General features: G+C 38.2%; 1 protein-coding gene and 1 long non-coding RNA gene across 3 annotated transcripts in view; one reads left to right on the top strand and one right to left on the bottom strand.

Annotated features, from left to right (window-relative positions):
- On the bottom strand, positions 1-22,379 carry LOC107147196 (E2F associated phosphoprotein). The gene is made up of 6 exons (XM_015491603.2): positions 22,220-22,379; positions 16,734-16,915; positions 15,382-15,477; positions 13,087-13,204; positions 9,596-9,706; positions 1-569 (listed from the first exon to the last, which is right to left on the bottom strand). The coding sequence occupies exons 1-6, from the start codon at positions 22,291-22,293 to the stop codon at positions 293-295; spliced, it is 858 nt and encodes a 285-aa protein (XP_015347089.1). The 5' UTR covers positions 22,294-22,379; the 3' UTR covers positions 1-292.
- The window catches only part of LOC125615249, a 16,471-nt gene continuing 4,700 nt past the window's right edge, over positions 15,196-26,966 (top strand). Inside the window, exons 1-2 of one of the 2 annotated variants that reach the window (XR_007345816.1) lie at positions 22,369-22,401; positions 22,969-22,972. This is a non-coding gene — a long non-coding RNA (uncharacterized LOC125615249). Of the gene's footprint in view, positions 15,207-22,368; positions 22,402-22,968; positions 22,973-26,966 lie in introns of those variants that run through there. The other variant, XR_007345814.1, reaches the window with a different exon arrangement.

Here is a 26,966-nt window from a genome sequence, read left to right as displayed (position 1 = left end):
TTAGTTATAACTCCAGAACATTTTAATTCTAAAGAGCCTTAATAAACAAAAACCCCAGTTTCCAAATGTCCATCAAAAAGGGAATGAATAATCAGTTCCGTCAGTATTCGTAAGAAAACTTAAGGAAAAAAAAAAGGTGAGGAGATAAAGTTTGATAACCATTCTTCACAAGATAAAATACTGCTTCCTCAAATATCTCAACATCAATTAATGATATGAATAGACAAAGGGAAAATAACTGTACATATTTGCCTTAAATACAGTATTGGGTAATGCATGCTAGCTGAGCTGTTTAGGAATGGCTTGCTAAAACATTGAAAAAATGAAAGACTTCATCCTTGTCGTAGACTGCCACTTCTGTGGAACATTCTGTACACATGACTGGGTGATAGATTTCTTCCACTTCTGTCTCTGCCTGTTCTGCAGAATCTTCATGGTTAGACCTCATCTTCTTATAGCCCCGCCTCTTCTTCCTGTTCTCTGAGTTTTTATATCTCAGAACCTCCTCTTTGTTGACAGAACAATTCATCACGAACATTGCTCTATACTGAGTTTTGTAGGATTCATGCCTAAAAGGAAAATGAAATGGAGAATATGAATTTATTTTCTAAATTAACAGTTATTCTTTTAGATAAAATTGAGAAAACCAAAAACTGACTAAAATAAACATGGAAACAAAACAACAAATTTAAGGAAATCTAAAAGTTGTTTTAAAAATAGAAAGAAACTTTTTTAAAAATTTTGTAGTTGTAGATGGGCAGAATGCCTTTATTTTATCTGTTCATTTTTATGTGGTACTAAGGATTGAACCTAGTGCCTCACATGTGCTAGGCAAGCGCTCCACCACTGAGCCACAACCCCAACCCCAGAAGGAAACTTTTTAATGGACACTAGTATAAAACAATGATGTTATTCAATCCCTGGTACAAAAAAAAAAAGTTATATTTGTAATAGATATGCCAATTACCCTTATCTGATCATTACACATTATAAATATGTATTGAAATGTCATATTGTACCTCATAAATATGTACAATTACTTTGTAGCAATTAGAAGTCTATTTTTTTTTTAGTTGGATACAATATTCTTAATTTACTTATTTATTTTTATGTGGTGCTGACGCTTGAACCCAGGGCCTTGCACGTGCTAGGCGAGCACTCTACCACTGAGCTACAACCCAGCCCCTAGAAGTCTATTTAAAAAAAAAGAAATCTATATCTTATTTATTTATTTAGGTACTGGGGATTGAACCCAGGGGTGCTTTGCCACAAAAAATTTCCATAGATACTGCAATATTTAATTGTATCAAGCCTAAAATAAAATGTGGAAGAAACTGAAATGTAAATTGGATAGTAGATACCCTCATACCCAGATTCAAGGTGGCTATACTTTGGCTAAAATCACAAACTCTCAGCCCTCTGTCTTCTTTACTTAGGTACTGGGTTTTGAACGCAGGGCCTCATGCATGCTAGGCAAGCTCTCTGTATCCCCAGACCTTTTTGTTTTTTATTTGGAGACAGGGTCTCGCCAAGTTGCCCAGGATGGCCCTGAACTCACAATCCTCTTGGCCTCAGGCTCCCAAATCACTGGGATTACAGACATGCACCAACATGCCCAGCTTCTACTACTTTAAAAGTAACTTTTATCCCGGGGTGGTGGTGGGGGGGGTTGAACTGCTCTTTAAACTTTTCATCTTCATACACAATATTTTTCCTTCTCAAGTTGCTATTCTTTTTTCCCCTTGAAAGTCATGCAACAGAAATACCTATCTGGCTAAAAACAGGGGTCTCACTAATTCTAAATGTTACTCTTCACCTTCTCCACTACCACAACCGCCAGGAATTAAGAACATACAAATTGGCTGGTGAAGTGGCACACACCTGTAATCCCAGCAGCTCAGGAGGCTGAAGCAGAAAGATACCAAGTTCAAAGCCAGCCTCAGCTACTTAGTGAGTTGCCCTAAGCAACTCAGGGAGACCTTATCTCTAAATAAAATACAAAAAAGGGCTGGGGATGTGCCTCAATAGTTAAGTGCCCCTGGGTTCAATCCCTGGTACAAAAAAAAAAAAAAAAGAACATACAAATTGGTGCTTCTCTGGTGTCATGGCTTGAATATGAGGCATTCCCCAAAAGCTCCTGTGTTAACATAGGAAATGTTCAGAGGTGAAATTAGATTATAAGAGCTATATCCTAATCAGCTCATCCTAGTTTGAATGAATTAGGTGGTAACTGTAGGTAGATAAGGTGTACTTGAAGAAGGTGAGTCACTGGGGCTGTGGTCTGGAAGGGTCCATCTTCCCTGGGACCCCTTCCCTGCTGCCCTGTTCTGAGCAGCTTCCTCTGCCACACCCTTCAGCCATGATGTTCTGTCTTACCCAGGGCTCAGAACAATTGCTTGGCATACCACGGACTGAACCTCTGACACCATGAGCCAAACTAAACTTATACACCTCTAGTTGTTCTTGTTCATATTTTGGTCATGGTGACAAAAGTTGATTAACAAACCTGGTAAAACAATCTTTCAAAACTATGTTCAATGATAAAGAGTTCTAGTTAATTGTACATATGTGAGGAGGTACTTGGATGACTGTTCTGTCTCATATCTATAAGAATTTCGTATCACGTGCTCACAGTGTTTTTCCCTTTCTCTAGATTTCTTGCATATCAGAACAAATAATTTCTCTGAACTGAGTTCTTGTTTTGTTGTTTTTGTGTGTATATGGTTTTTTTGTTGTTGCTGTTGTTTAAAAAAAAAAAACAAAACAAAACAGGATCTCACTATGTGGCCCAAGCTGGCCTTGAACTCATGGGCTCAAGCAAAAAACTGAGACCACAGACACACACTACCACATCCAGGTGTTCTTGACTCTATCTATCTACAAATTATATAATACACACCCTCACACTCAGGCTCTAAGTAGCCACACTTTAGCTAAAACCAGAAACTCTCAGCCCTTTGTCTTGTATTATTTGAAGTTTAAGTTACATGAGGACTCTGAGAAGTATCCATCTAATAAAAAAAGCTTCATGGTAGAGCACTTGCCTAATGTGTTAGGCACTGGTTTCAAGAGAGAGAGAAACAAAGAAAGAGAAAAAAAAAAATATATCACTTTTGGGGGGGGGGGCCGGGAAACAATAACAACAAAAAAATCCCAAATCTACTAGATTGGTTGTTGGGGTTTTTGTTTGTTTGTTTGTTTGTGTTTGTTGGTTTTGTTTTTTGTTACCAGGGATTGAAGCCAGGGGTGCTTATATTGAGCTATATATCCTAATGACTTTATTTTTTATTTTGAGACAGGGTCTTGCTAAGTTGCTTAGGGCCTCACTAATTGCCGAGGCTGCCTCAGCCTCACAAATCATTGAGATTACAGGTGTATACCACCATGCCCAGCTCTAGTTGGTTTTTGTTGTTGTTGTTTTTGTTTGTTTATTTGTTTGGTCTGTTTTGCTTATTTAGTTAGTTAGTTGTTGATAGACCTTTATTTTTCTATTTATATGTGGTGCTGAGAATCTAACCCAGTGCCTCGCACATGCTAGGCAAGTGTGCTACCGCTGAGCCACAGCTCCAGCCCCTTGTTCTGCTTTCTTTGTTTTTGTGGTACTAGGGATTGAACCCAGGGGCACTCCACCACTTACTATATCTCCAGCCCGTTTTAAATTTTATTTTGAGACAGGTTCTCACTGAGTTGCACAGGCTGGCTTCAAATTTGCAATCCTGCCCAGCCTCCCCCATCTACTCCACTGTATCAGAACCCTACATTAATATGGAATAACAACTTTACCAAGACCAATTTCTACTATGAGATCATAAAGTAACTTAAGTATATGGCTGAATTGGTTACATACAAAGATATTTTCTTCATTTTATAATCTAGGTGTTAACTTACATGCTAAAAAGTTTGAGTTCATAAATAGAGTATAAAAACTGTATCTAGGGATGCAAGGTTGGTTCAACATATGGAAATCAATAAATTTAATTAATCACATCAACAGACTTAAAAACAAGAATCATATGATCATCTAACAGAAAAAGCATTTAACAAAATACAGGACCCCTTCATATTCAAAACACTAGAAAAACTAGGGATAGTAGGAAGATACCTCAACACCATAAAAGCTATATGTGTTTAACCCAAGGCCAACATAATTCTAAATGAAGAAAAACTAAAAGCATTCCCTCTAAAAACTGGAATAACACAAAGATGTGTTCTTTCACCACTTCTATTCAACATTGTCCTTAAAACTCTAGCCACAGCAATTAGACACGAAAAAGAAATTAAAGGATATGAATAGGGAAAGAAGAACTCAAACTGTCACTATATGCTGATGACATGATTCTGTAGTTAAAAGATACAAAAAAATTCCACCAGAAAACTTCTAGAACTAATAAAAGAATTCAGCAAAGTAGCAGGATATAAAATCAATACCCATAAATCAAATGCATTCCTATGTATCAGTGATGAATCTACTGAAAGAGAAAGTAGGAAAATGACCTCATTCACAATAACCTCAAAAAAAAAAAAAAAACCTTGGGAATCAATCAAACAAAAGAGGTGAAAGACCTCTACAATTAAAACTACATGGGGCTGGGATTATGGCTCAGAGGTAGAGCACTTGCCTTTTGTGTGTGAAGCACTGGGTTCACACATATAAATAAATTAATAAAATAAAGGTTCATCAACATCTAAAAAGTATATTAAAAAAAAAAACTACAGAACACTAAAGAAAGAAATTGAAGAAGACCTTAGAAGATGGAAAGACTCCCTTTCCATGCTCCTAGACAAGAAGAATATAGTAAAAATGGCCATACTACCAAAAGCATTATACAGATTTAATACAATTCCTATTAAAATCCCAATGACATTCTTCATAGAACTAGAAAAGGCAAACATGAAATTCATTTGGAAAAATGAGACCCAGAATAGCCAAAGCAATCCTTAGCAAGAAGAGTGAAGCAGGTGGCATCACAATACCAGACCTTAAACTATACTACAAAGCAACAGTAACAAAAACAGCATGTTATTGGCACCAAGACAAGACACATAGACCAATGGTACAAAATAGAAGACACAGAAACAAACCCACATGAATACACTTATCATACTAGACAAAAGTGCCAAAAACATTCACTGGTGAAAAGATAGCCTATTCAACAAATGGTCCTGGGAAAATTGGAAAGCCACATGTAACAAAATGAAATTAAACCCCTCTCACCCTGCCCAAACTTCAACTCAAAGTGGATCACAGACCTAGGCACTAGAACAAAGACCTAGTGCCTAACAAAAAGTAGGCCCAAATTGTCATCATGTCAGCCTAGGATCTGACTTCCTTAACAAAACTCCTAAAGCACAAGAAGTAAAATCAACAGTCAATAAATGGGATGGATTCAAACTAAAAGCTTCTTCTCAGCAAAGGAAACAATCAATAACATGAAGAGAGTTTCTACAGAATGGGAGAAAATATTTACCACATGTACCTCAGAGCATTAATCTCCAGAATATATAAAGAACTCAAAAAACCCAAATAACCCAATCAATAAATGGGCTAAGGAACTGAACAGACATTTACAGAAGAAACACAATCTATCAACAAATATGTGCAAAAATGTTCAACATCTTTAGCAATTGGAAAAATGCAAATCAAAACTACTCCAAGAGGGGCTGGGGATGTGGCTCAAGCAGTAGCGTGCTCGCCTGGCATGCGTGCGGCCCGGGTTCGGTCCTCAGCACCACATACAAACAAAGATGGTGTGTTCACCGAAAACTAAAAAGTAAATATTAAAAAAAAAAAAAACTACTCCAAGATTTTATCTCACTCTAATTAGAATGGCAATTATCAAGAATACAAGCAATAAGCCAGGTGCGGCAGCACATGCCTGAAATCCTAGTGCCTTGGGAGGCTGAGGCAGGAGGATTTTGAGTTTAAAACCAGCCTCAGTAACTTATGGAAGCCCCAAGCAACTCAGTGAGACCCTGTCTCTAAAATACAAAATAGGGCTGGCGATATGGCTCAGTGGTCAAGCACCTGAGTTCAATCCCCAGTACCACCCCCCACAAAAAAAAAAAAAAAGAGTACAAGCAATAATAAGTGTTGGTGAGGATGTGGGGGGAAAGGTACACTCATACATTGCCGATGGGACTGCAAATTGGTGCAAGCACTATGGAAAACAGTATGGAGACACCTCAGAAAAAACTTAGACCCAGCTATCCACTCCTCAGTTTATACCCAAAAAACTTAAAATAAGCATTCTACAGTGACACTGCCATATCAATGTTTATAGCAGCTCAATTCACAATAGCTAAACTATGGAACCAACCTAGGTGTCCTTCAACCGATGAATGGATAAAGAAAATGTAGTATATATACACAATAGAATATTATTCAGCCTTAAAGAAGAATGGAATTAAGGCATCTGCTGATAAATGAATGGAGCTGGAGAATATCTTGCTAAGTGAAATAAGCTGATCCCCAAAAACCAAAGGCTGAATGTTTTATCTGATAGGTGTATGCTAATTCACAATAGGTTGCGGGATGGAGAGGCAGTGCTAGGGAAAAATAGAGTTAATTTAGATTAGGTAGAGGGGAGTGAAGAGGGGGTTGAGAGGGAAAGAAGGATAGTAGAATGAATCAGACATTATTACCTTACATAAAAATATAACTATATAACCAGTGAGATTCTATATCATGTACAACCAGAAGAATGAGAAATTATACTCCATCTATGTAGATGTATCAAAGTGCATTCTACTGTCATGTATAACTAATTAGAATAAATTTTTAAAAATCAAATTATAATACTTAAAAAAAATTAACTGTTGCAGAGAATCAGAAACCTTAAACTAGCTAATAAAAATAAACTAGACCAGCCAGGCGAAGTGGCTCATGCCTGTAATCCCAGTGGCTGGAAGGCTGAGACAGGAGGATCGCGAGTTCAAAGCCAGTCTCAGCAATTTAAGGAGGCCCTAACAAACTCAGTGAGACCCTATTTCTAAATAAAATACAAAATAGGGGTAGGGATGTGGCTCAGTGGTTGACTGTCCCCGAGTTTAATATCAAAAATAATAAATAAAAATATAAATAAATAAATAAACAAACTAGAAAAGCAGGGTGTGGTGGTGCATACCTGTAATCTCAGCTACTCTGGAGGCTGAGGCAGTGGAATCACAAGTGCGAGGCCAGCCTCAATAACTAAGCAAGGACCTAAGCAACTTAGTAAGGCCCTGTCTCCAAGTAAAAAATACAAAGGGAATGGGATACAGTTTACTAGCAAAGCACCCCTGGTACCCAGTACCAAAAGAAAAAAGAAATCATCTAAATTGGAAAGGAAGAGGTAAAAGTAAATTACCTCAATTATCTCTGCTCAAGGACAGCGTGAACTTTTATGTAGAAAACCCTAAAGCTGGGGCTGGGGTTGTGGTTCAGTGGTGGAGCGCTCGCCTAGTACCAGCAAGGCCCTGGGTTCAATCCTCAGCACCACATAAAAACAAATAAATAAAATCAAGGTATTGTGTCCAACTACAACTAAAAAATAAAGAAAACCCTAAAGCTTACACATCTCACATACACACACATACACTCTCACACACACAAAAACCTGTTAGAGCTAATAAAAATTAAGCAAAGCTTCAGAAAATGTCACACATAAGAATAATTTTCTAGGGGCTGGGGCTGTAGTTCAGTGATAGAGCACCTGCCTTGCACGTGTGAGGCACTGGGTTCAATCCTCAGCACCACATAAAAATAAATAAAGATATTGTGTCCACCTACAACTAAAAAAAAAAAAAAGTTTAAAAAAAATAATAATTTTCTATACATTAATAGTGAACAGTCTGAGAAACAAAGTAGAACAGAGGTTACCAGGGGCTGATGGGACTGGAGAATAGGGAGTTATTATGTAATGGGTGCAGAGTTCCTGGGATGATCAAAAGTTCTGGAAATGGATGGCGGTGTTGGCTTCATCAGACTATGATAGCATTAATGCCACTGAATTGTATTCTTAAAAATAGTTAAAATTGTAAATTTTATATATAGTTTACCACAATAAAAAAGTGTATTTTAGAGATGTGACATAATAATAAATATATATTTGTGCTCTGCTTCCAGTTCCTATCACAGAGCTCCTAAAACACTTGCAATTTCCTGAGTGATAACGGCACCTTTTCTTATTACTATAACTTTTGATCTTGGGTCTGTCTCTGACATAAGAGCTTCCAAGACTGTTAGAATCTGTGGAATAATAACAGTATATTTTATATGCTAATGAGATATGGAGGCTTGTCTTGCATCTAAAAAAACCCAGAAAAACCAAGCATGATTGATTGGAGAAGGGTTGGAACTTTTAGCTCCATACCCACCCAATCCTACCTCCAGGGAAGGGAAAAGAGCTAGAGATTGAATTAATCACTAATGGCCAATGATTTTGCCAATGGTGTCTATATAATGGAACATACCTATGCAATTAAACCCATAAAAGTAAAGGGTTCCAAAATCTTTCAGCCTGGTGAACACATCCATGTCCTAGGAGGGTATTACATCCCAAACCCCACAGACCTCCTGCAGTCAAGACCCTTCTGGACCTCACCCCTATATGCCTCTACATCTAGCTGTTTTGTTTGTATTCTTTATAATAAAGGAACCCCTAATTTATATTCAACTTGAATAGAAATGGAGGTAACTTGAGGACCTACTACTTGATTACTGGCATCTAAAAAAGTCTCTAGTCTTGTGAGAATGAACTTAACTTGTGGGGTTGATGCTAACTCCAGGTAGTGAGTCAGAATTAAATTAAATTGTAGGAACACAGCATACAGAAAATTGGAGAAATGCTTTGTGTGACGGGGGAAAAATCCCACACTTGTGAGTAGAGAAGTGATTTTTTCCTTTAAAAGATTATGTCATTCTACAACATCTATGCAATTTCACTGAATCCTATTATTACTGAGAAATGCTTTATTTAAAAGGCTACTTCTAGCTGGGTGTGGTGGTGTATCCCAGCGGCTCAGGAGGCTGAGACAGGAGGATCACAAGTTCAAAGCCAGCCTCAACAAAAGCAAGGTGCTAAGCAATTTAGCGAGACCCTGTCTCTAAATAAAATACAAAATAGGGCTGGGGATATGGCTCAGTGGTCAAATAACCCTTAGTACAAAAATAAAAACAAAAACAGAAACAAGGAGCTTAGCAACTCAGTGAGACCCTAGCTCCAAATAAAATATGAAATAGGGCTAGGGATGTGACTCAGTGGTCGAGTTCAATCCCCAGTACCAAAAAAAAAAACCAATAAAAAGCTACTCTGGGCTATACATGTTGCACAAGTGTGGAGTACTTGCCTAACATGTATAGGCCCTGGGTTTATTTCCCAGTGTCACAAAAAAAAAAAAAAAAACAATTAATTAATTAATTAATTTTAAAAAGCTACTTTTTACACAACTATGCATAGTCAAAATTATCTGTAAAGAGATTAGTCACGTAACACAAAGGATATGGGTACAAAACCATAACAGAATTCCTGAGTATCAAAAGTCTATTTGTGATTTGAACAAAGGACTACCAATTTTTTTTTTTCCCTGTATGTGTGCTTAACCATTCATCCATTACCTTTGGCAATCAAGGCACAGTGTCGTCATGCAAGCTGGGCAATTCAAAACAGCATCACTATTTGGAACAGGCTGTTGATGACGTGGCCTCTGTAACCCAAAACCATGATAACTGGAATGCAAAAAGAAATTAAGAAAAAACACATTAAAGTCTTGCTTCTAATGCAAGTCTCCAATTAAAGGAACCATTAAGCCAGGTGTAGCAGCCCACACCCATAAACCAAGCTAATGGGGGGGCTAAGGCAGGAGAATCGAAAGTTTAAGGCCAACCTGGGCAATTCAATGAGTCCTGTCTCAAAATAAAATTTAAAAAGGGCTGGGGATGTAGCACAGTGGTAGAGCACCCCTGGGTTCAATCTCTATACTACCAAAAAAAACCAAAATTCCATCTTACATCATTCACAAATTTTGTTACCAGACTAAAGAACTACGCTGTAAGTTCCTTGACCATCTCAATATTATTTACAGCACTTAAGGGCTGGAGCTAAAGTACAGTGTCAGAGCATTTGCCTTGCACATGTGAGGCACTGGGTCCAATCCTTAGTACTACATAAAAATAAACAAAATAAAGGCATTCTGTCCATCTACAACTACAAAAAAGTTTTAAAAGTTATTTTAAAATATATTACTTATAGCATTTAAAATGTTCATCCCATGGCTATGAGTAATCAAAACATATTCATTAAATAAACACAGGGGGCAAAGGAAAAAGTGATGTATAAATGGAACAAGAAGAGAAAAACTGAACAAGGCTCGAGAGCAAAAGCTAAAGATGGTATACAAAGATCCCCCACCAATAGTAATCTCTCCAAACTTAAAAAATATAGATATCTGGACCCTACCAGAGATGAAACAAATCCTCCTAGGTGTTAATCATGTAGCTCAGGAGTAGAACACATGCCTAACATGTGAGAGGCACATCCTCAGCATTACATAAAAAAAAACCACCTCAAATAAGATTCAAAGGTCTGCATTTCAATCTCTCCTGGTGATTCTGAAACATAACAGGTTAGCAAAGCACTAGATAATGATGGTAAGTTGCCTACCTTTTAGTTCTATGACAACTCAGCCTTTACATCAAAATAAAATTTGTAAAACACTGTATACTACTAGTGGAAATGCAAAATGCTTCAGTCATTGTAGAAAATAGTGGTGGTCCCTCAAAAAGTTAAATTCAGCCAGGCACGGTGGCACATGCCTGTAATTCCAGCAGCTTGGGAGGCTGAGACAGGAAGATCACAAATTCAAAGCCATCCTTGGCAAAAAGCAAGGTACTAAGCAACTCAGTGAGACCCTGTCTCTAAAAAAATATAAAATAGAGCTGGGGATGTGCTCAGTGGTCAAATGTCCCTGAATTCAATCCCCAGTACTACCCCCCACCCCACCCCAAAAAGATTAAATACAAGGCTTGGGGTACAGCTCAGTGGTAGGGTACTTGCCTAGCACATGTGAAGTCCTGGGTTTGATCCCTAGTACCATACAAAAGTTAAATATAGAATTACCATATGATGTAACAGTTCCATTCCTGGGCATGTAACCAAAAGAAATGAAAGTATAGACGTAATAGATAACTGTACACCAATATTCACAGCAACACTATTCCCAATAGTCAGAAGGAGAAACAACACAAATGTTCCTCAATGAATGAATGGATAAACAAACTGATCTATATATATATATACAAGGAAATATTATTCAGCTATAAAAAGGAAAGAAGTAGTAATATATGCTACAATGTAGATGAACCTCAAAAAGATGATCCATCAATTTCAGGTTATGTGAATTTTTTTTTTTTTTTAATGAGAGAGAGAGAGAGAGAGAATTTTTTTTTTTAATATTTGTGGTTTTTTTTTAGTTTTCGGTGGACACAACATCTTTGTTTGTATGTGGTGCTGAGGATCGAACCCAGGCCGAATGCATGCCAGGCGAGTGCGCTACTGCTTGAGCCACATCCCCAGCCCTTGGTTATGTGAATTTTAAAAAATCTAATTTGTGAATGGAACAAATCAGGTGCTAAACAATATCTTCTCTTCATCCACAAATACAAAAAGTCACATATTGTAGAATATTCCATTAGCTGAACTATCAAAAATGGTAAATCCACTGAGATAGAACACAGATCTGGAACACAATATGTGTTCCCATATTCCCAGGGGATATGGGAAGAGAGAGAAAAACTATTTAATGATACAGGATTTTCCTTTTGAGATGATAAAAATTATAAAAATGGTTTGAAACTAGACAGAGGTAGTGATACACACCACTGTGAATATAATAAACATCACTAGATTGTTCACTTTAAAATGGATACTTTTGCCAGGTACAGTGGTGCATGCCTGTAATCCCTATTATTTGGGAAGCTGAGGCAGGAGGCTTCCAAGTTTTGAGGCCAGCCTCAGCAACTTAATGAGAGCCTATCTCAAAAAAATAAAAAGGGCTGGGGATGTAACTCAATACACCCCTGGGTTCAATCCCAAGTAATGAAAAAAAATGCTATATCCATGTAAGAATATACCACAAAAAATCCCACATACAATAATCATTCAATAATTAAAATAATAATAGTAATCATAGAAGGGAGATCAATAGAGTAGAGCAAGCAAATCAGAAAAAGGGAAGAGAGAAAAGAGAAAGTACTAGGGAATGAGACTGATCAAATTATGTTAATACATGTACAAATATGGCATAAGGAATCCCACTATTATGTATAATCATAATGCACCAACAAAAAATATATAAATAAATAAACAAAACAGTCAATTTCAGGTTTTGTGAATTTTAAAAAACCTAATTTGTGAATGGAACAAATCAGGTGCTAAACAATATCTTCTCTTCATCCACATAAACTTTTTTTTTTTTTAGTTGTAGTTGTCAATACCTTTAATTTTTCATTTATTTTTTTATGTGGTGCTGAGGATCGAACCCAGGGTCTCGTACACGCTAGGTGAGTGCTCTACCACTGAGCCACAACCCCAGCCCCACATAAACTCTTAATCTCAATGTAATTTAAAATTGTGTCTATCTGCAGATTGTGGTGGCGCACACCTGTAACCCCAGCAGCTTGGGCGGCTGAGACAGGAGAATTTAGAGTTCAAGGCCAGCCTCAGTAACTCTGAGGCACTAAGCAAGTCAGTGAGACCCTGTCTCTAAATAAAATAAAAAATAGGGCTGAGAATGTGGTTCAGTGGTCGAGTACCCCCTGATTTCAATCCCTGGTACCAAGAAAAAATTGTGTCTATCTGAAAAAAATCAGTTTTGTTTCTTGAAGGGAGAGACTGACTACAGCAGGTTGAACTCAACAGTAGTTTTTAAAAATGAATTGTTCAATAAAATTTGCTGGTTATTTTCAAAATAAATTTGCAGGTTTTTTCTTCAAACCTCTTTGTTGATATGTGTATATAAACATAAACATATATAAAATACAAATGTAGTAAAAATCATTTTTCAACCATTTTTTCCTAAAGAGTCTAAATATTAAATTTAAATTCTTACCCCCTTCTCTGTGCATCAACCCAGGCCTGGTCTCTGTTATCTTTTTCAGGATCATATAGTAATTCATCATTTGTTAGAATCCTGTGTCGTTTCTTCTTTTTCTTCTTGGTCACCTGTGCTAATGTTTTTAAAAGTTAAGGATATAGCTAAGTATCGTTGGTAAAGTTCACATTTCTTTAACATAAAATAAAGAATCTCCTGTTTATCAAGCTACGTATATCAAGCTACGTATTTATTTTAATTATCCTTAAAAAGAAAAAAATTGGGCTGGGAATGTGGCTCAAGCGGTAGCGCGCTCGCCTGGCATGCGTGCCGCCAGGGTTCCATCCCCAGCACCACATACAAACAAGGATGTTGTGTCCGCCGAAAACTAAAAAATAAATATTAAAATTCTCTCTCTCTCTCTAAAAAAAAAAGAAAAAAAAAAAAAATTTTTTTCTCTTTTTTCTGTGGGGAGGGTAACTGAGGATTGAACCCAGGTGGGCTCTACCACTGAGCTACATGCTCAGCCCTTCTTGTTTTTTGTTTTTTGTTTTTTTTAGACAGTATCTCACCAAGTTATCAAGGCCAGCCTGGGCAACTTAGTGAGACCCTGTCTCAAAATAAAAAGTAAAAAGGCCTAGGGATATAGTGCATCAGTAGAGCAACCTGTATTAAATCCCTAATATCAAAAAAAAATAATTGGAATACAGGGCTGGGAGCATAGCTCAATAGTAGAATGCTTGCCTAGTATGCTCAGGGCCCTGGATTTGATCCCCAGAACAAGGAAGGAAAAAGAAAAGGAAAAGAAGAAAGAAAGAAGCTAGGCATAGTAGCACATGCCTGTAATCCCAGCTGCTCTGGAGCTAAGGCAGGAGGATCACAAATTCAAGGCCAGTCTAGGAAACTTAAATTAGACTCTGTCTCAAACTAAAAAATAAAAATGACTGGGGATGTGGCTCAGTGGTAAAGCAGTCCTGGGTTCAATCCCCAGAACTGCAAAACAATTAAAAAAGAAAGAAAAAAGGGCTGGAGTTGTGGCTCAGTGGTAGAATGCTCGCTTAGCACGTGCAAAGGACATGGGTTCGATCCTCAGCACCACATAAAAATAAATAAAATAAAGGTATTGTGTCCAACTACAACTAAAAAATAAATATTTTTAAAAAAAGAAAGAAAGATTGGGGCTGGGGATGTGGCTCAAGCGGTAGCATGCTCCGCTGGCATGCGTGCGGCCCGGGTTCGATCCTCAGCACCACATACAAACAAAGATGTTGTGTCCACCAAAAACTGAAAAATAAATATTAAAATATTTTAAAAAAAAAGAAAGAAAGAGAAAAAACCCACAGCTATCTACGTATATTAGACTTCTGTTTGTTCTGTTTTGTAGTACTAGGGATTGAACCCAGGTGTGTTCTAAAACTGAGCTACATTCCCAGCCCTTTTTTAATTTATTTTATTTTGAGATGGGGTCTCTAGGTTGCCCAAGCTAGACTGGACCTTGTGATCCTTCTGCCACAGTCTCCCAAGTGATGAAATTATAGGCATGTGACACCATATCTAGCACATACATTACTTTTTAAATTTATTCTAGCACACCAATATTTTAAGTAATGACATAAAAGTATAAAACGTCCTTTTAAATATAAATTTGTTATTTTGTATATTCCAGTGTAACTCCTTATGTAATTAGCTTTCCCAACTAAATATAATTAATTTTTCCAAATTAGGAAAATTCTTCAGGAAAGTAAAAATTCAGAAAAAATGCAGGTGTGAAAACAAATGTTGAGCCAGGCAAGTGGCACATGCCTGTAATCCCAGAAGCTCTGGAGGCTAAGGCAGGAGGATCTCAAGTTCAAAGCCAGCCTCAGTAAAAGCAAGGCATTAAGCAACTCAGTGAGACCCTGTCTCTAAATAAAACACACACAAAGAAAGGGCTGGGGATGTGGCTCAGTGGTTAAGTACCCCTGGGTTCAATCCTCAATACCAAAAAAAAAAGGTATAAAGAAAACAAATGTTGTTAGTCTGAAGGACCTAGAAGGAGTCTGGGGAAAGATCCCTGAGCCCTGAGCAGGGGAAGTACTGAGTCAGGACACATTCTCCCCTTCCCTAGCATACCCATGCAGTGCTACTGATAATGCCATGTACTCATAAGTCTTTGTTCCCAGCTTTTATTACTAATCAATCATCTTTTTATTTTCACATCAACCACCTACAATTTCTTAAAAAATAAAACTCAAAGAAAAATCCTAATATCAACTAGTAGGTAAACCTTTTTCATAAAATATTACTGCTAAGGCTGATAGATATGTTATTTACCTGATTTGTCTTCATCCTCAGAATCTGAATCAAAATATATATCATCGTAATACTTCGCCGGAGCTATTCCAACTTTATTATTTCCTGAAGAAGACCCTATGAAAACCAGAAATGAAGTTTATAGACTAATCATACATAATTCATAAGAAAAAACCTCCATGTCTTCTTTCATTACTACAAAGTAATATCAGCTTATTCACAATCTCATTTGGATGGTTAAATATTTTCACATAGTGACATACTTTATTTTATGCTCTATGCAATTACAGAAAACTGCCCCCCCACCTTAATTTTAGTGTTCTAAATCTTTTTTCCTTCCCAAAAATCTAATTAATTTTTTAAGGGGCTGGGGTTCAGCAGTAGCACACTTGCCTGGCATGTGTGGGCACTGGGTTCAATTCTCAGCCCCACATATAAATAAATAAATTAAATAAAGGTCTATCAATAACTAAAAAAAAAAAAAATTTTAATTTTTTTTTTTTTTAAAGGCCACCTTTTCAGGTTGCCCATATACAAATCTCTATCTTTCAGACAGGGAGTGCACTGTGAAGAACAGGGAATGAGTATCTTGTTTTAAGGGAGCTTAATGGAAAGAAAAGCTCTAAGGAAAGGCAAGGGAATGACGAAGACACACTTTTCCTCTCTTCAACTGTACTCAGTTCCATACTATTACCTATACTTATATCATCACATGCCTGTCTCCCTCATTCTTCCTCTAATTAACACTTGCTTTAGTTGTTGTTATTATTATATGCTTTCAGTTCTTACCAGTTAATACATAAAATACCAATATAGTAACATGAAAACCAGTGCTGAAGAGTCCTACTTTCACAAATTAGATTTTGGGTCAGGTACATTTAACAAAAAGACCAAATTTAAAATATAAAATGTTTTATTACTACTAAAATAGGAATTTATGATGATACATCATTAAATCTGCCATCAGTGACATCTAATGTTCAAAATACCTATAAGACTCATGTGTCTTTTCTTTTAATCCTTGAGTAAAAACTACAAAAGGACATTATCCAAATAAATAATGCTAAATAATGTCTTTTCAACAACGCATGACATTTTCCCATAGTCATCAAAGAAAACTCTGGTTCAGTTGCCAAACATAATTCCTTCACCCAATTAGTATTTACTGTGCACCTATAGAAAGTTCTGGAAACACAGAGCATGAGTAAGCTTCCTATCCTATGGAGCTTATAAAAATAGGTATAAAAACCGAATCAAAAGCGTATCTGTTCCAGGGCTGGGGTTGTGGCTCAGCAGTAGAGCTGCTAGCACGTGCCAGGCCCTGGGTTTGATTCTCAGTACTGCATGTAAATACATAAATAAATAAAGCGTACCTGTTCCTAGAGAAGATAATTTGTCCTCCATTGTTTTTATGGTAGAATTCAATTCAGCTTCCATTTCTTTTTCAAATTCATCTTCACTAGATGACTCACTTTCTCCAGTAAGACATTCTCTGATGAGTTTTCGTTTTTGGTCTGGAGTTCCATGTAAAAGCACATCCACTTCATCTTCAGAGCTAAATACATATACATATATAAATATTAAAAAATTAAAATCACTCAAAATTCATTCTCATCATCTCACTGTTTAATTATTTTGACTTTACAAGGTTACATTTGATATTATATACAGCAATTCTCACTTGGTAAATCAATTGTCTTGCTTATTTCCATTTATTTATCTATCTACCTACCTATCTATGTATTTAGTTATTTACAAATGGAGTCTATGTGCCCAGCATGACCTCAAACTTATGGGCTCAAGTGATCCTTCTGCCTCAGCCTCTCAAGTAGCTGGGACTACGGTGTGTGCCAACAGAGTACTTGACTCCAAATTTTTTAAAGTCTATATAACATTTCCTCTTATAGATTCCATACATTTATTTCTAAATTCTTTGTTATTAAATGTTACAATGAACATTTCTGTGTAGGTAACTTCTTTAGGATAAATGTCTAGAACTAGATACAAACATCATTCTGACTTATTGTATTATCACATTACTTTCAAAAATCATTGTACCAATTCATAATTCCATCAAAAATAAAAAGTTTACTTCACAGAACTGGCAGCTTTTTAAGTTCTGAATACTTAAATAAGACATATACGGGTGTCGGGGTTGTGGTCAGTAGTATAGTGCTTGCCTAACACATGTGAGGCACTGGGTTCAATCCTCAGCACCACATATAAATAAATAAATAAATGGTATTGGGTCCATCTACAACTTAAAAAAAAAAATTTAAAGCTATGAAATGTTAACAAAGTAAATTAAATGCCTGTAAAATTTTCAATGTAATTTGTAGTACATAAATAATATTCAATTACTCACAGACTAGTAAACAGATACAGAATATTCCTGATTTGACTTCTCTGTTCTCTGTTATAGAATAGTGCTTTTGCCGGGCATGATGGCATACACCTACAGTCACAGCTGCTCAAGAGGCTGAGGCAGGAGGATGGAGAAAGTTCAAGGCCAGCCTCAGTAATTTGCAAGATTCTAACTTAAAATAAAAGGGGTTCAGAGTGTAAGCACCCCTGGATTCAATCCCCAGTACTGGAAGGAAAAACCAAAAGTAAATCAGAAAAATGCAATTCACACCAATTTCAATAAAGACTGAGGCTTTAGCCATTACCACTATTTTCATTCAGGTCCTTTTAGCCCTGCTTGTACTACTATAAGTTAAGGATCTCTAGGCCTCCAAACTCATCATTTTCACTCCACCCTTAATCCTATTGCCAGACTATTTTTCCTAAAGAACTCTCATCTCACCACTACCCAACTCAGGAGCCTTCCATGGTCAATCCTCTGAGCACACCATTAAAAATACCCTTCAATCCCAGAGGCTCAGAAGGCTGAAGCAGAAGGATTGTGAGTTCAAAACCAGTCTCAGCAAAAGCAAGATGCTAAGCCACTCAGTGAAACCCTGTCTCTAAATAAAATACAAAATAGGGCTGGGGATGTGTCTCAGTGATCCAGTGCCCCTGAGTTCAAGCCCCAATACACACACACACAAAAAAAAAACTGACTCCAACTAATCTTATCAACTTTACCTTCCACTCTTTTTTTTTTTAAAGAGAGAGAGAAATTTTTTAATACTTATTTTTCAGTTTTCAGCAGACACAACATTTTTTATTTTTATTTTATGTGGTGCTGAGGATCGAACCCAGCACCCCGCGCATGCCAGGCGAGCCACATCCCCAGCCCACCACTCTTGCCCTCTATCTAGCTACCCTGGTCTTAAACAAGGGGCAGTTTTCCCTCCCAGGGCATATTTAACATGACTAGAGAAATTTTTGATTGTCACCACTGGGCACAGGGAGAATAGGCTACTTGCACACAGTGGCTACAGGCCAGGGATGCTGTTAAATACCCTATAACGCTCAAGATATCCCCTGCAAGTGGATCACAGTGGCACATGCCTGTAATCCCAGAGGCGCAGGAGGATCATGAGTTCAAAGCGTGCCTCAGCAAAATCGAGGCACTGAATAATATTATTTAGAGATCCTATCTCTAAATAAAATACTCAGTAGTCACATGCCCCTGAGTTCAATCCCTAGTACCAAAAACAAAACAAAACAAAACAAAACAAAAAAAAGATATCCCCCAACCAAAAAGAATTATCTGACCCAATATGCCATCCAGTGCTGTCAAGTTTGAGAAACTCTGATCCTATAATCCAGTGTTTCAAAAGTATGAAATGTAAATTATTTTAAGTAGTAGCAGGATGATCAGCCCAATAAGTTAACACTGAATTCACTGCTGAAGGGAATGTGAAATAGTACAGCTTGGCAGTTTCATATAAAACAAAACATGCAACTATTACACAACCCAAACCTTTGTAACTCCTAGGCATTTACCCACCCCCAAAAAAATGAAAACTTAAGTTCACCCAAAAACCTATACATGAATATTTATAACAGCTTTATTCTCAACAGCCAAAACTAGAAACAACTCAAATGTCATTCAATGAGTAAACTGTGGAATACTACTCAGCCATTTAAAAAAAAAAAAAAAGGAATGAACTAGTGATACATGCAACAACCTGGATGAATCTCTAGAGAATTATGCTGAGTGAAAAAGAGCCAAGCCCAGAAGGTTACACAGTGTATGGTCTCATTCACGCAGCATTCCTAAAATGACAAAATTATAGAAATGGAGAAAAAATTAGTGGCTGCCAGGAGTTAGGTAGGGCATGGAGGTGAGAAGGAAGTGGGCATAACAGTTAAAGAGCAGCAAGAGGGATCCATGTGGTGATAAAATGTTCTGTATTTTGACTGTCATGGTCCATCTCCTAGCACTATAGTTTTCTAATATGTTAACATTGGAGAAAACTGTGAAATGTATATGGGATCTCTATATTATTTCTTACAACTGCTTGTGAATCTATAATAACTTCAAAATAAAAAGTTTTTAAAAAATTGAATCAGAAGACAAGAGCATTCCTCTTTTTGCAATTTTTCTCCACTCCTTGTAGTTATTTCAAGACAAGTCATAGTCTTTAGCACTGCTGGAAGAGGCAAAACAAGCTCTGCATATTCTTGCTGAGTTTGCCAAGAATGCAAGGTTCTGACCACTCTTCACTCAGGCCATTTCTCAGCATTGTGTTTGCAGCAAGCAACCCTGAGGAATGAGATAATGTTTCCTTCCAGCAGAGAGAGTAGGTTTATTTATTATCAGCTTTGAAAGAGGTGATTCTCTTAAGTATTCTTTAATCACCATACAAACCCACAGAATATGCAGATTCATCTAGCACGATCCCTTCTTGGAACCCCTGTAAGATGGAAAAGTAAGAGCAACCAACATGACATGATGCTTGCTATGCTACTTGTAGTCTTTTCTCTGACCCAGAAGTCTCATATCTTCTGCCAGCTTCCATCAAACAGCAACAGGCTTTGATATTTGTTTAATTAGTGTAAAAATAAATCTTAACAGAGACTTCTCAACCATCTAACACCAATATCTCCTTTTTCTTTCCTTTTTTTTGGGGTGGTGGTGGTGGTAGTAACTAGGGATTGAACCCAGAGGCATTGTACTACTGAGCTACATCACCATTCTTTTTTATTTTGAGACAGGATCTCACTAAATTGCTGAGGATAGCCTCGAACTTTCAATCCTCCTGCCTCAACCTCCAGAGCAGTCATCACCCCAACACCAATCTCTTTTTAAAATAACATTGAGGTCAGAGCCCTCAGCAAGCAATGCTGTCTAATAACATTATTTTCTTTTCACAATATTTATAATTACCTTACCGGTGACAACTGTCATAGGATTATAAAGCTTCCTTAAAGAAATTTAATTTCAACTGGGCACAGTGGTGCACACCTGTAATCCCAGCTGCTTGGGAGACTGAGGCAGAAGGACTTAAAAGTCCCAGGTCAGCATCAGCAATTTAGGGAGAACCTCTCTAAAAATAAAATTCAAAAAGGTCTGGGGGTATGTGGGGGGCGGGGTGTGACTCAGTGGTAGAGAACCCCTAGGTTCAATCCACAATGGGGCAGGGTACAAAAAAATTTAACTATAAAAATGTAATTGACTGGCTGGGATTGTGGCTCAGAGGTAGAGCGCTCGCCTAGCATGTGTGAGGCACTGAGTTAGATCCTCAGCACCACATAAAGTAAAATAAAGACATTGTGTCCACCTATATCTAAAAAATAAACACTAAAAAAGTAATTGACCTTAAGAAAAATATTAAGTCAATAACAACACAAGTGTACATGGAGAGGATAACAGAATAACTCAAATCCAGAAACACTGCTATATTCCAATCAAACTAAATATAAACTGAATTACTAAGTAATGTAGCTCCTTTCACAGTCAATACCTATTAACTGAAACTCTTTTTCACAGGGAATCTTACTATCCATTCTCACTCTTCACCACAGAAATCCTTTCAGCAGTCTGGTCTTCCATGTCTACAACTGTTCCCCAGGACAATGAGGAACCATTGTGAACGAATAAAGTGCTTCACAGAAAGCTTCATCAGGCAGAATTAACTTTTTAAAGTTTATGAATATGACCCACTGACAGCTAAAGAAATAGCTAAAAGATTTTCACAGGAAAATCTTTTGACAATATAACTACAAGTTTCTTTCAAGTAGGATAAATCCTCTCTTCTGGAAATTCCCATTTCATCTGTGTCTATTTCGGTCCATCATTTTCTAAAATGCTCTTCCAAAATATATACATCATTTCACTAACCCTATATAATGTAAGCCTTTGAAAACCAAGGCTTTTAGTGATTTACCTCTGTAGCCCACAACAAACATACAGTAGTAAAATTGCCTGTTCAATATTCCCTTATTTCTGTTTCACAGGTCAGTCTTTTAGGTGGACACTTCAGAGATTGGGGCTGTAGCTCAGCGGTAGAGGACTTAACCAGGCATGTGTGATCGCGGCTCTGGGTGACTAAAAAAAGGCACTTCACATTAAGTCCTTTGACCATCACTATACACTTACGATATATCTCCATACTTATTATATTTCCTTTTTCATAGATGTAAAACCGAGGAAAAGTGACTTGCCTTGGGTCACACTGCTAGCAAAATGTAGAGGCAGAATTCAATCTCACGGTCTTTATAGATTTACGCTTGGCCCCCAGTGACTCCGGAAGAGCCCTCTTCCTGGCGCTGACGTCTGGCCCGCCTCCCCAAGGGCTGCGCGACCCCACCAGGAACCCCCGTTGGCCTCCCACAACCGCAGTGGGGTGCTAGGGGCCCCGAGCCTCTGAGCCGACAGTAGGCACAAGCCAGGGAGGGGCAGCAAATGGAAAAGGGTGAGCCTCAGCCGGAAATCTTAGTGGACTATGGTGGGTCGGGGGCCCACCTGCTCAAAGCTGGCTCCTCGTCGCTAGGCTCTTCAACCGCGTAGGGGTCGTAGTCATCCTGCAGCCGGTTCATGGCGGCCTAAAGGTGCCAACACCGTCCACTGCCTGTCAGTAGCGTCTCTGTTTACTCCGCGGGTACCTCCCTAAAGCGTCCCCGACTGCACTTCCGCCCGCACTTCCGGTCCTCTCTGCGCTCTAGCGCAATTGGTCCCAGTGGTGGGTGGAGCAGGGGTTCCGGGAGATGCGGTGTGGGGTCATCTCAGGCCCCTTCGCAGCTTCTTCTTAGGTGAAAATAATAAACAGTACCCTCATGAGTGGCAGTCTCTGAAATGGATCCTCTACAGTCAGTGTCTTACTTGACTTACGAAGCAGAAACCTAGATGATATTCCAACTCCTGGAGCACCCTCCCACCTCCTCGCCTGGAACCCTTTTGCCTTCCTTGCCCCGCCTGGCTTTCTGCTTCTCCACATCATCGCATCCCCATTTTGATTTCTGCCCCAACTGTCTTAACAAAAGCTCTCTCTTTTTGGTCTCAGTTCCAACTCTTGTTTAGCCCTCAATCGATTCCACTCCCATGTCACATAAAACTGATTACATAAAGTAGATTTGTTATGGTTTTTTTCTCTTATAAACCTATTTTGGTATAGTGGGTGTGGGCCATGATCCCTTATAGTGAACAGAAGGGGGATCACCCCCTTTCCCGCCTCTAAAATACTCTCCTGTGAGTCACAGTGGTATGAAGGAGAGATCTGTAGGGGAACTTGTTTTTTTCTCCTTTTCTAGGAATCATAGCCCTCCTCAGGGATATACCCTTATGTGCATTTTCATTATTCTCCACAAAAGTTGGGCCAATTACTTTCAGATTCCTATAAATTTGTTATTAAGAGATTCTAAGGAGTTGGCAGTGGTCCTAGAACCTGTACACTTTGAAGGTAAGACTGCCATTTGGACTGGCTTTTTGAGATTCTATGTGTTGTTGATGGGCAAAGAGAAACTAGCACATATATCAGAGAAACAGAAGATATAAGGTTAGGTAGAAAGGAGGTGTGTAGGACAAAACAAAAGTGGCCATGATTTAAAGTCCTGATCTAAAATTCTACACTCACATGGATTAAAGTCCAGATTTAAAGGTTACTTTCACATACTTGATTACAAATGGCACTGTTAAATCAATTATTAGACTTTATCTGCAGGTCCATAAATAACTTCTTTCCTGACATGGATCTAAAAGAAAAGCAGGTCAGAGAATGCCTTTGCCCAACTTAGGATCTGATTATCTATGTCATACTCCAAATCAAACCCTCAACACTACATCACTGAAGTACTATTTACAAAACAGTACAATAAAACCCCTAGTGGGGAAATGATTAGGGATTTTTTTTAAAAAACAAAGAAGAAAATTATCCCTAGTGTTGGAGTATGGGATTGTGTGGGTTCTTTGTCTAGTGAATTTGAAGAATGAAATCCACAGACACAAGGGTGAGAGAAAATTAACAGGATTTATTAGAGTAATACAAAGAAAGAAATCAGAACTCCTACAGGGGAAGATATCTGTTGTCTAGGGGTTTATATGAGTCTACAGGGTTAAGGAAATTAGCCCCTTACCCAATCCTGGATAAGGCATTCAGTGTCCATGAACTCCTGACTCACTTACTGAGCTTTTTTTTTGGAAGTTTTTTTGTAGTTTTTCTACTTACGCAGGAATTGGCCTGACTTTGATGAGTCCTGGCTTGTGTCTGTGGTCTCTCAGCCCCGTTACACAGAAAAACCTGACTCTGGAGGGGCCCAAGTTTCCTATCTGCCTGTTTCAGTTATTTTCCTGCCTCAGTAGGTAACAGTTATATAATATGTTCAGCTACCAACACAGAAGAGGACTAAAAATACCCTTAGATCATGTTTCTTCTATAGATTTTACACATATAAATATGCCTACCTAAGATGTAGCTAGTGCAGTCCTCTCTTAACACCCATATTCTACCTTGTCTCATAGTCATACTTGATTACAAATGGCACTTGGTAGGTGTAGATTCTCTTCTTAGTAAAATCAATCTGTGCCTCAATTTCTTTCTTTTTGAATCTGAAAAGTTTCTCATAATGTTAAAAAACATCTTAAATAAAGTTATCACATTTTCAGTAAAACTTGTCTTTCCTTGAAACCGAAACACATAAAATTAAAACATTTTTTTTTTTTTAAATCATGAGCTCTGGAATGGGTGAACTGGGAGTTGTTACTTCCTCCTCTGAAGGCTTGAAATCTTCCTCTCCATGTCCAGGGCCTGTAAGGTGTGGTGGTGTGGACTCCCAGGAATGGGAACAAGACCCAGGAGAATTCCTGATACATCCAACAGGAAACATTAGTTGGAAACATCCATTTGATTTCTCTTCCCAAGAAAGGAGCTGGTCAAACTGAGCATTGAGTTTCTCTCAAAGCAATGACTTGGGCATCAGTCATCAAGATAATAATCCAACTTGGTGAACACTGGCTTGTAGTGTTAAACCATGACACAAAGAAAAGACCACTGACTCCAATTTTAAATCAAATTAAAGCAAGTTTGTAATTCTGGCCAGGATTGTCTCTCCTGAAAACCTGTGGCTAGAGATCAGTACCCCAGCTCTCTAGGAAGAGAAGCATGGAAGCAGCAGCAGCAGCAGGCCAGCACAGCCAGGCCTAGCTTCAAATCCAGACCCCTGCTGAGCCTACTAGCCTGTGCCTCAAAAAGTTGCAAAAAGTTGCAACACAAAAAGTTGCAAAAGGGGGAGTGTCTTGAGAATTTACAGATAACAGGATTTTAACAAGCATAATACAAAGGCAGATAGTAGGTTAATGGTCTAGATGGTTCAACATTTCAAGTTAGAGAGTAAATTTAGATCCCAACACCAGAATTTATGAGGTGCCTATACCGTTATGTACAGTAGGGAGCAGAGTAATCTCTACCAAAATTGCAAGTTGGTGATTGTCATAAATTATTTGTCTCAAAGCCTTCATGTTTTTTATTTTGTAATGTTTTGTTTTGGTGTGTGTGTGTGTGTGTGTGTGTGTGTGTGTGTAGAGGGTTGTTATCTGGTCAAGAAAAGCTAGGCATGGGTGAGTTCAAGGCATGNCCCGTGCCATGCCTAGGCTAGCCTGTGCCTCAATTTGACCCAGACCTAAATTCCTTGTTGTGCCAATGTCAAGGAAAATCACAGCCTGAGTTGAGATCCAGCTTCCTTTTGGAGGACCTCCCATGACCCTCTACCCAGTAACAAAACAATGAGACTTCCTCACCCTCTTGTCTAAAATTTTAGCCCTCATGCTGAGTGTGGTGCCACCAACCAGCAATTCCAAAAATTCAGGAGGCTGAGGCTGGATAATCACAAGTTCAAAGCCAGCCAGCCTGGGCAACTTAGCAAGACTCTATCTCAAAATTAAGTGGGCCAGAGGCATTGCTCAGTGGTAGAGGGCCTCTAGGTTCAATCCCAGTACCAAAAATAAAATAAAATAAAAATAAAAACATTAAATTAAATTAAAAGCACTGTTAGACCAGGACGCAAGAAAAGACCACTGACTCCAATTAAAATCAAATTAAAGCAAGCTTATTATTTCGACCGGCCGGGCTGCCTCTCCCTCCCAAAACGGAGGGAACAAGACAGCACCCCAGCTTTCCTGCATCCCAGCTTTATAGCCCAGAAAGTTACACAAAGGGGGGTTACAGATAACAGAACTCTGACAAGAATCACACTAATGGTAGTTTACATTTTTTGCTGGCCCCAACATCAGAATTTATGAAGACCATTAGAGCCTCAGAGAGGGTTGTTGTCTGGCCAGGGAAGGCCAATATTTATGAGGTATCACTAAGTTTCAGAGAGGGCTGCTATCTGGTCAGAGAGCCAGGCATTCCAAGCAGGTTCAGAATTTGCAGTAATTTATAGTAAACCTGAAATTATCTTTTCATGGCTTTGTGGCAAGATGGCTCCCAATTTTAAGAAAAGATCAGGTTGGGTCTATCAAGCACCCTGGTTTCAATCCCCAGTACCAATAAATAAATATATAAATAAACAATTTAAGCCTTTAACTGCAATCTTTCTAACTCATCTTCTCTATTCCTTAGTCTATTTCTATCCACTTCTATTTCATATTGTTTGTTGGCTTACTGTTTGTCTCTGTTCCATTTCTGTATTGCTACAAAAAAAAATTCAAAACATGAAGGCTTTGAGACAAATAATTTATGATAATCACCAACTTGCAATTTTGGCTGCGATTACTCTGCTCCCCAATGTACAGACTGCCAGCTGAGGACTGAAACTCTGGACCTGCATTTTTCTCCACAAAGCCTTGGGTTTTCTTACAACATGCAGCCTCAGAGCAGTCAGCCTTCTTACTTGACAGTTCAAGTCTGCAAGATGGATCCCAGGTGGAAGCTGTTCGCTCCCTCTGACCTAGCCTCAGAAGTTCCTGGGTATCACTTCTGTCACATTCTGTTGGTCAAGGCCAGCCCAGATTCAAGAAGACTCCACCTCTCAATGGGAGGAGTAATAAAGATATAAAAATGTTCCCTTTACTGGCTAAAGATGACTTGTGGATGACTCACCATCTAAATACAAAATGAAGGTTGAATAGATTAAAAAGAATTTTTCAGGTAGCATGGATTGACTATAAAGCATAACAATAGGGCTGGGGATATAGCTCAGTTGGTAGAATGCTTGCCTTAGATGCACAAGGCTCTGAGTTCAATTCCCCCCAGCACCACCAAAAAAAAAAAAAAAAA

Source organism: Marmota marmota, unplaced genomic scaffold (assembly GCF_001458135.2).
Source record: "Marmota marmota marmota unplaced genomic scaffold, marMar, whole genome shotgun sequence".
Taxonomy (NCBI): Eukaryota; Metazoa; Chordata; class Mammalia; order Rodentia; family Sciuridae; genus Marmota; species Marmota marmota.
The sequence above is the reverse complement of the archived record's forward strand: the minus strand, read 5'-3'. Positions and strand labels throughout refer to the sequence as shown.

What these genes read in the sequence shown, in the direction of transcription:
- LOC107147196 (XM_015491603.2), bottom strand. Translation starts at nt 22,293, where the DNA reads ATGAACCGGCTGCAGGATGACTACGACCCCTACGCGGTTGAAGAGCCT. An exon ending in ATTATCTTCTCTAGGAACAG is followed by an intron (nt 15,478 to 16,733) that starts GTACGCTTTATT and finishes TGGTTTTCATAG; the next exon opens with GGTCTTCTTCAGGAAATAAT. An exon ending in CTGTGCCTTGATTGCCAAAG is followed by an intron (nt 570 to 9,595) that starts GTAATGGATGAA and finishes TTTTCCTTTTAG; the next exon opens with GCATGAATCCTACAAAACTC.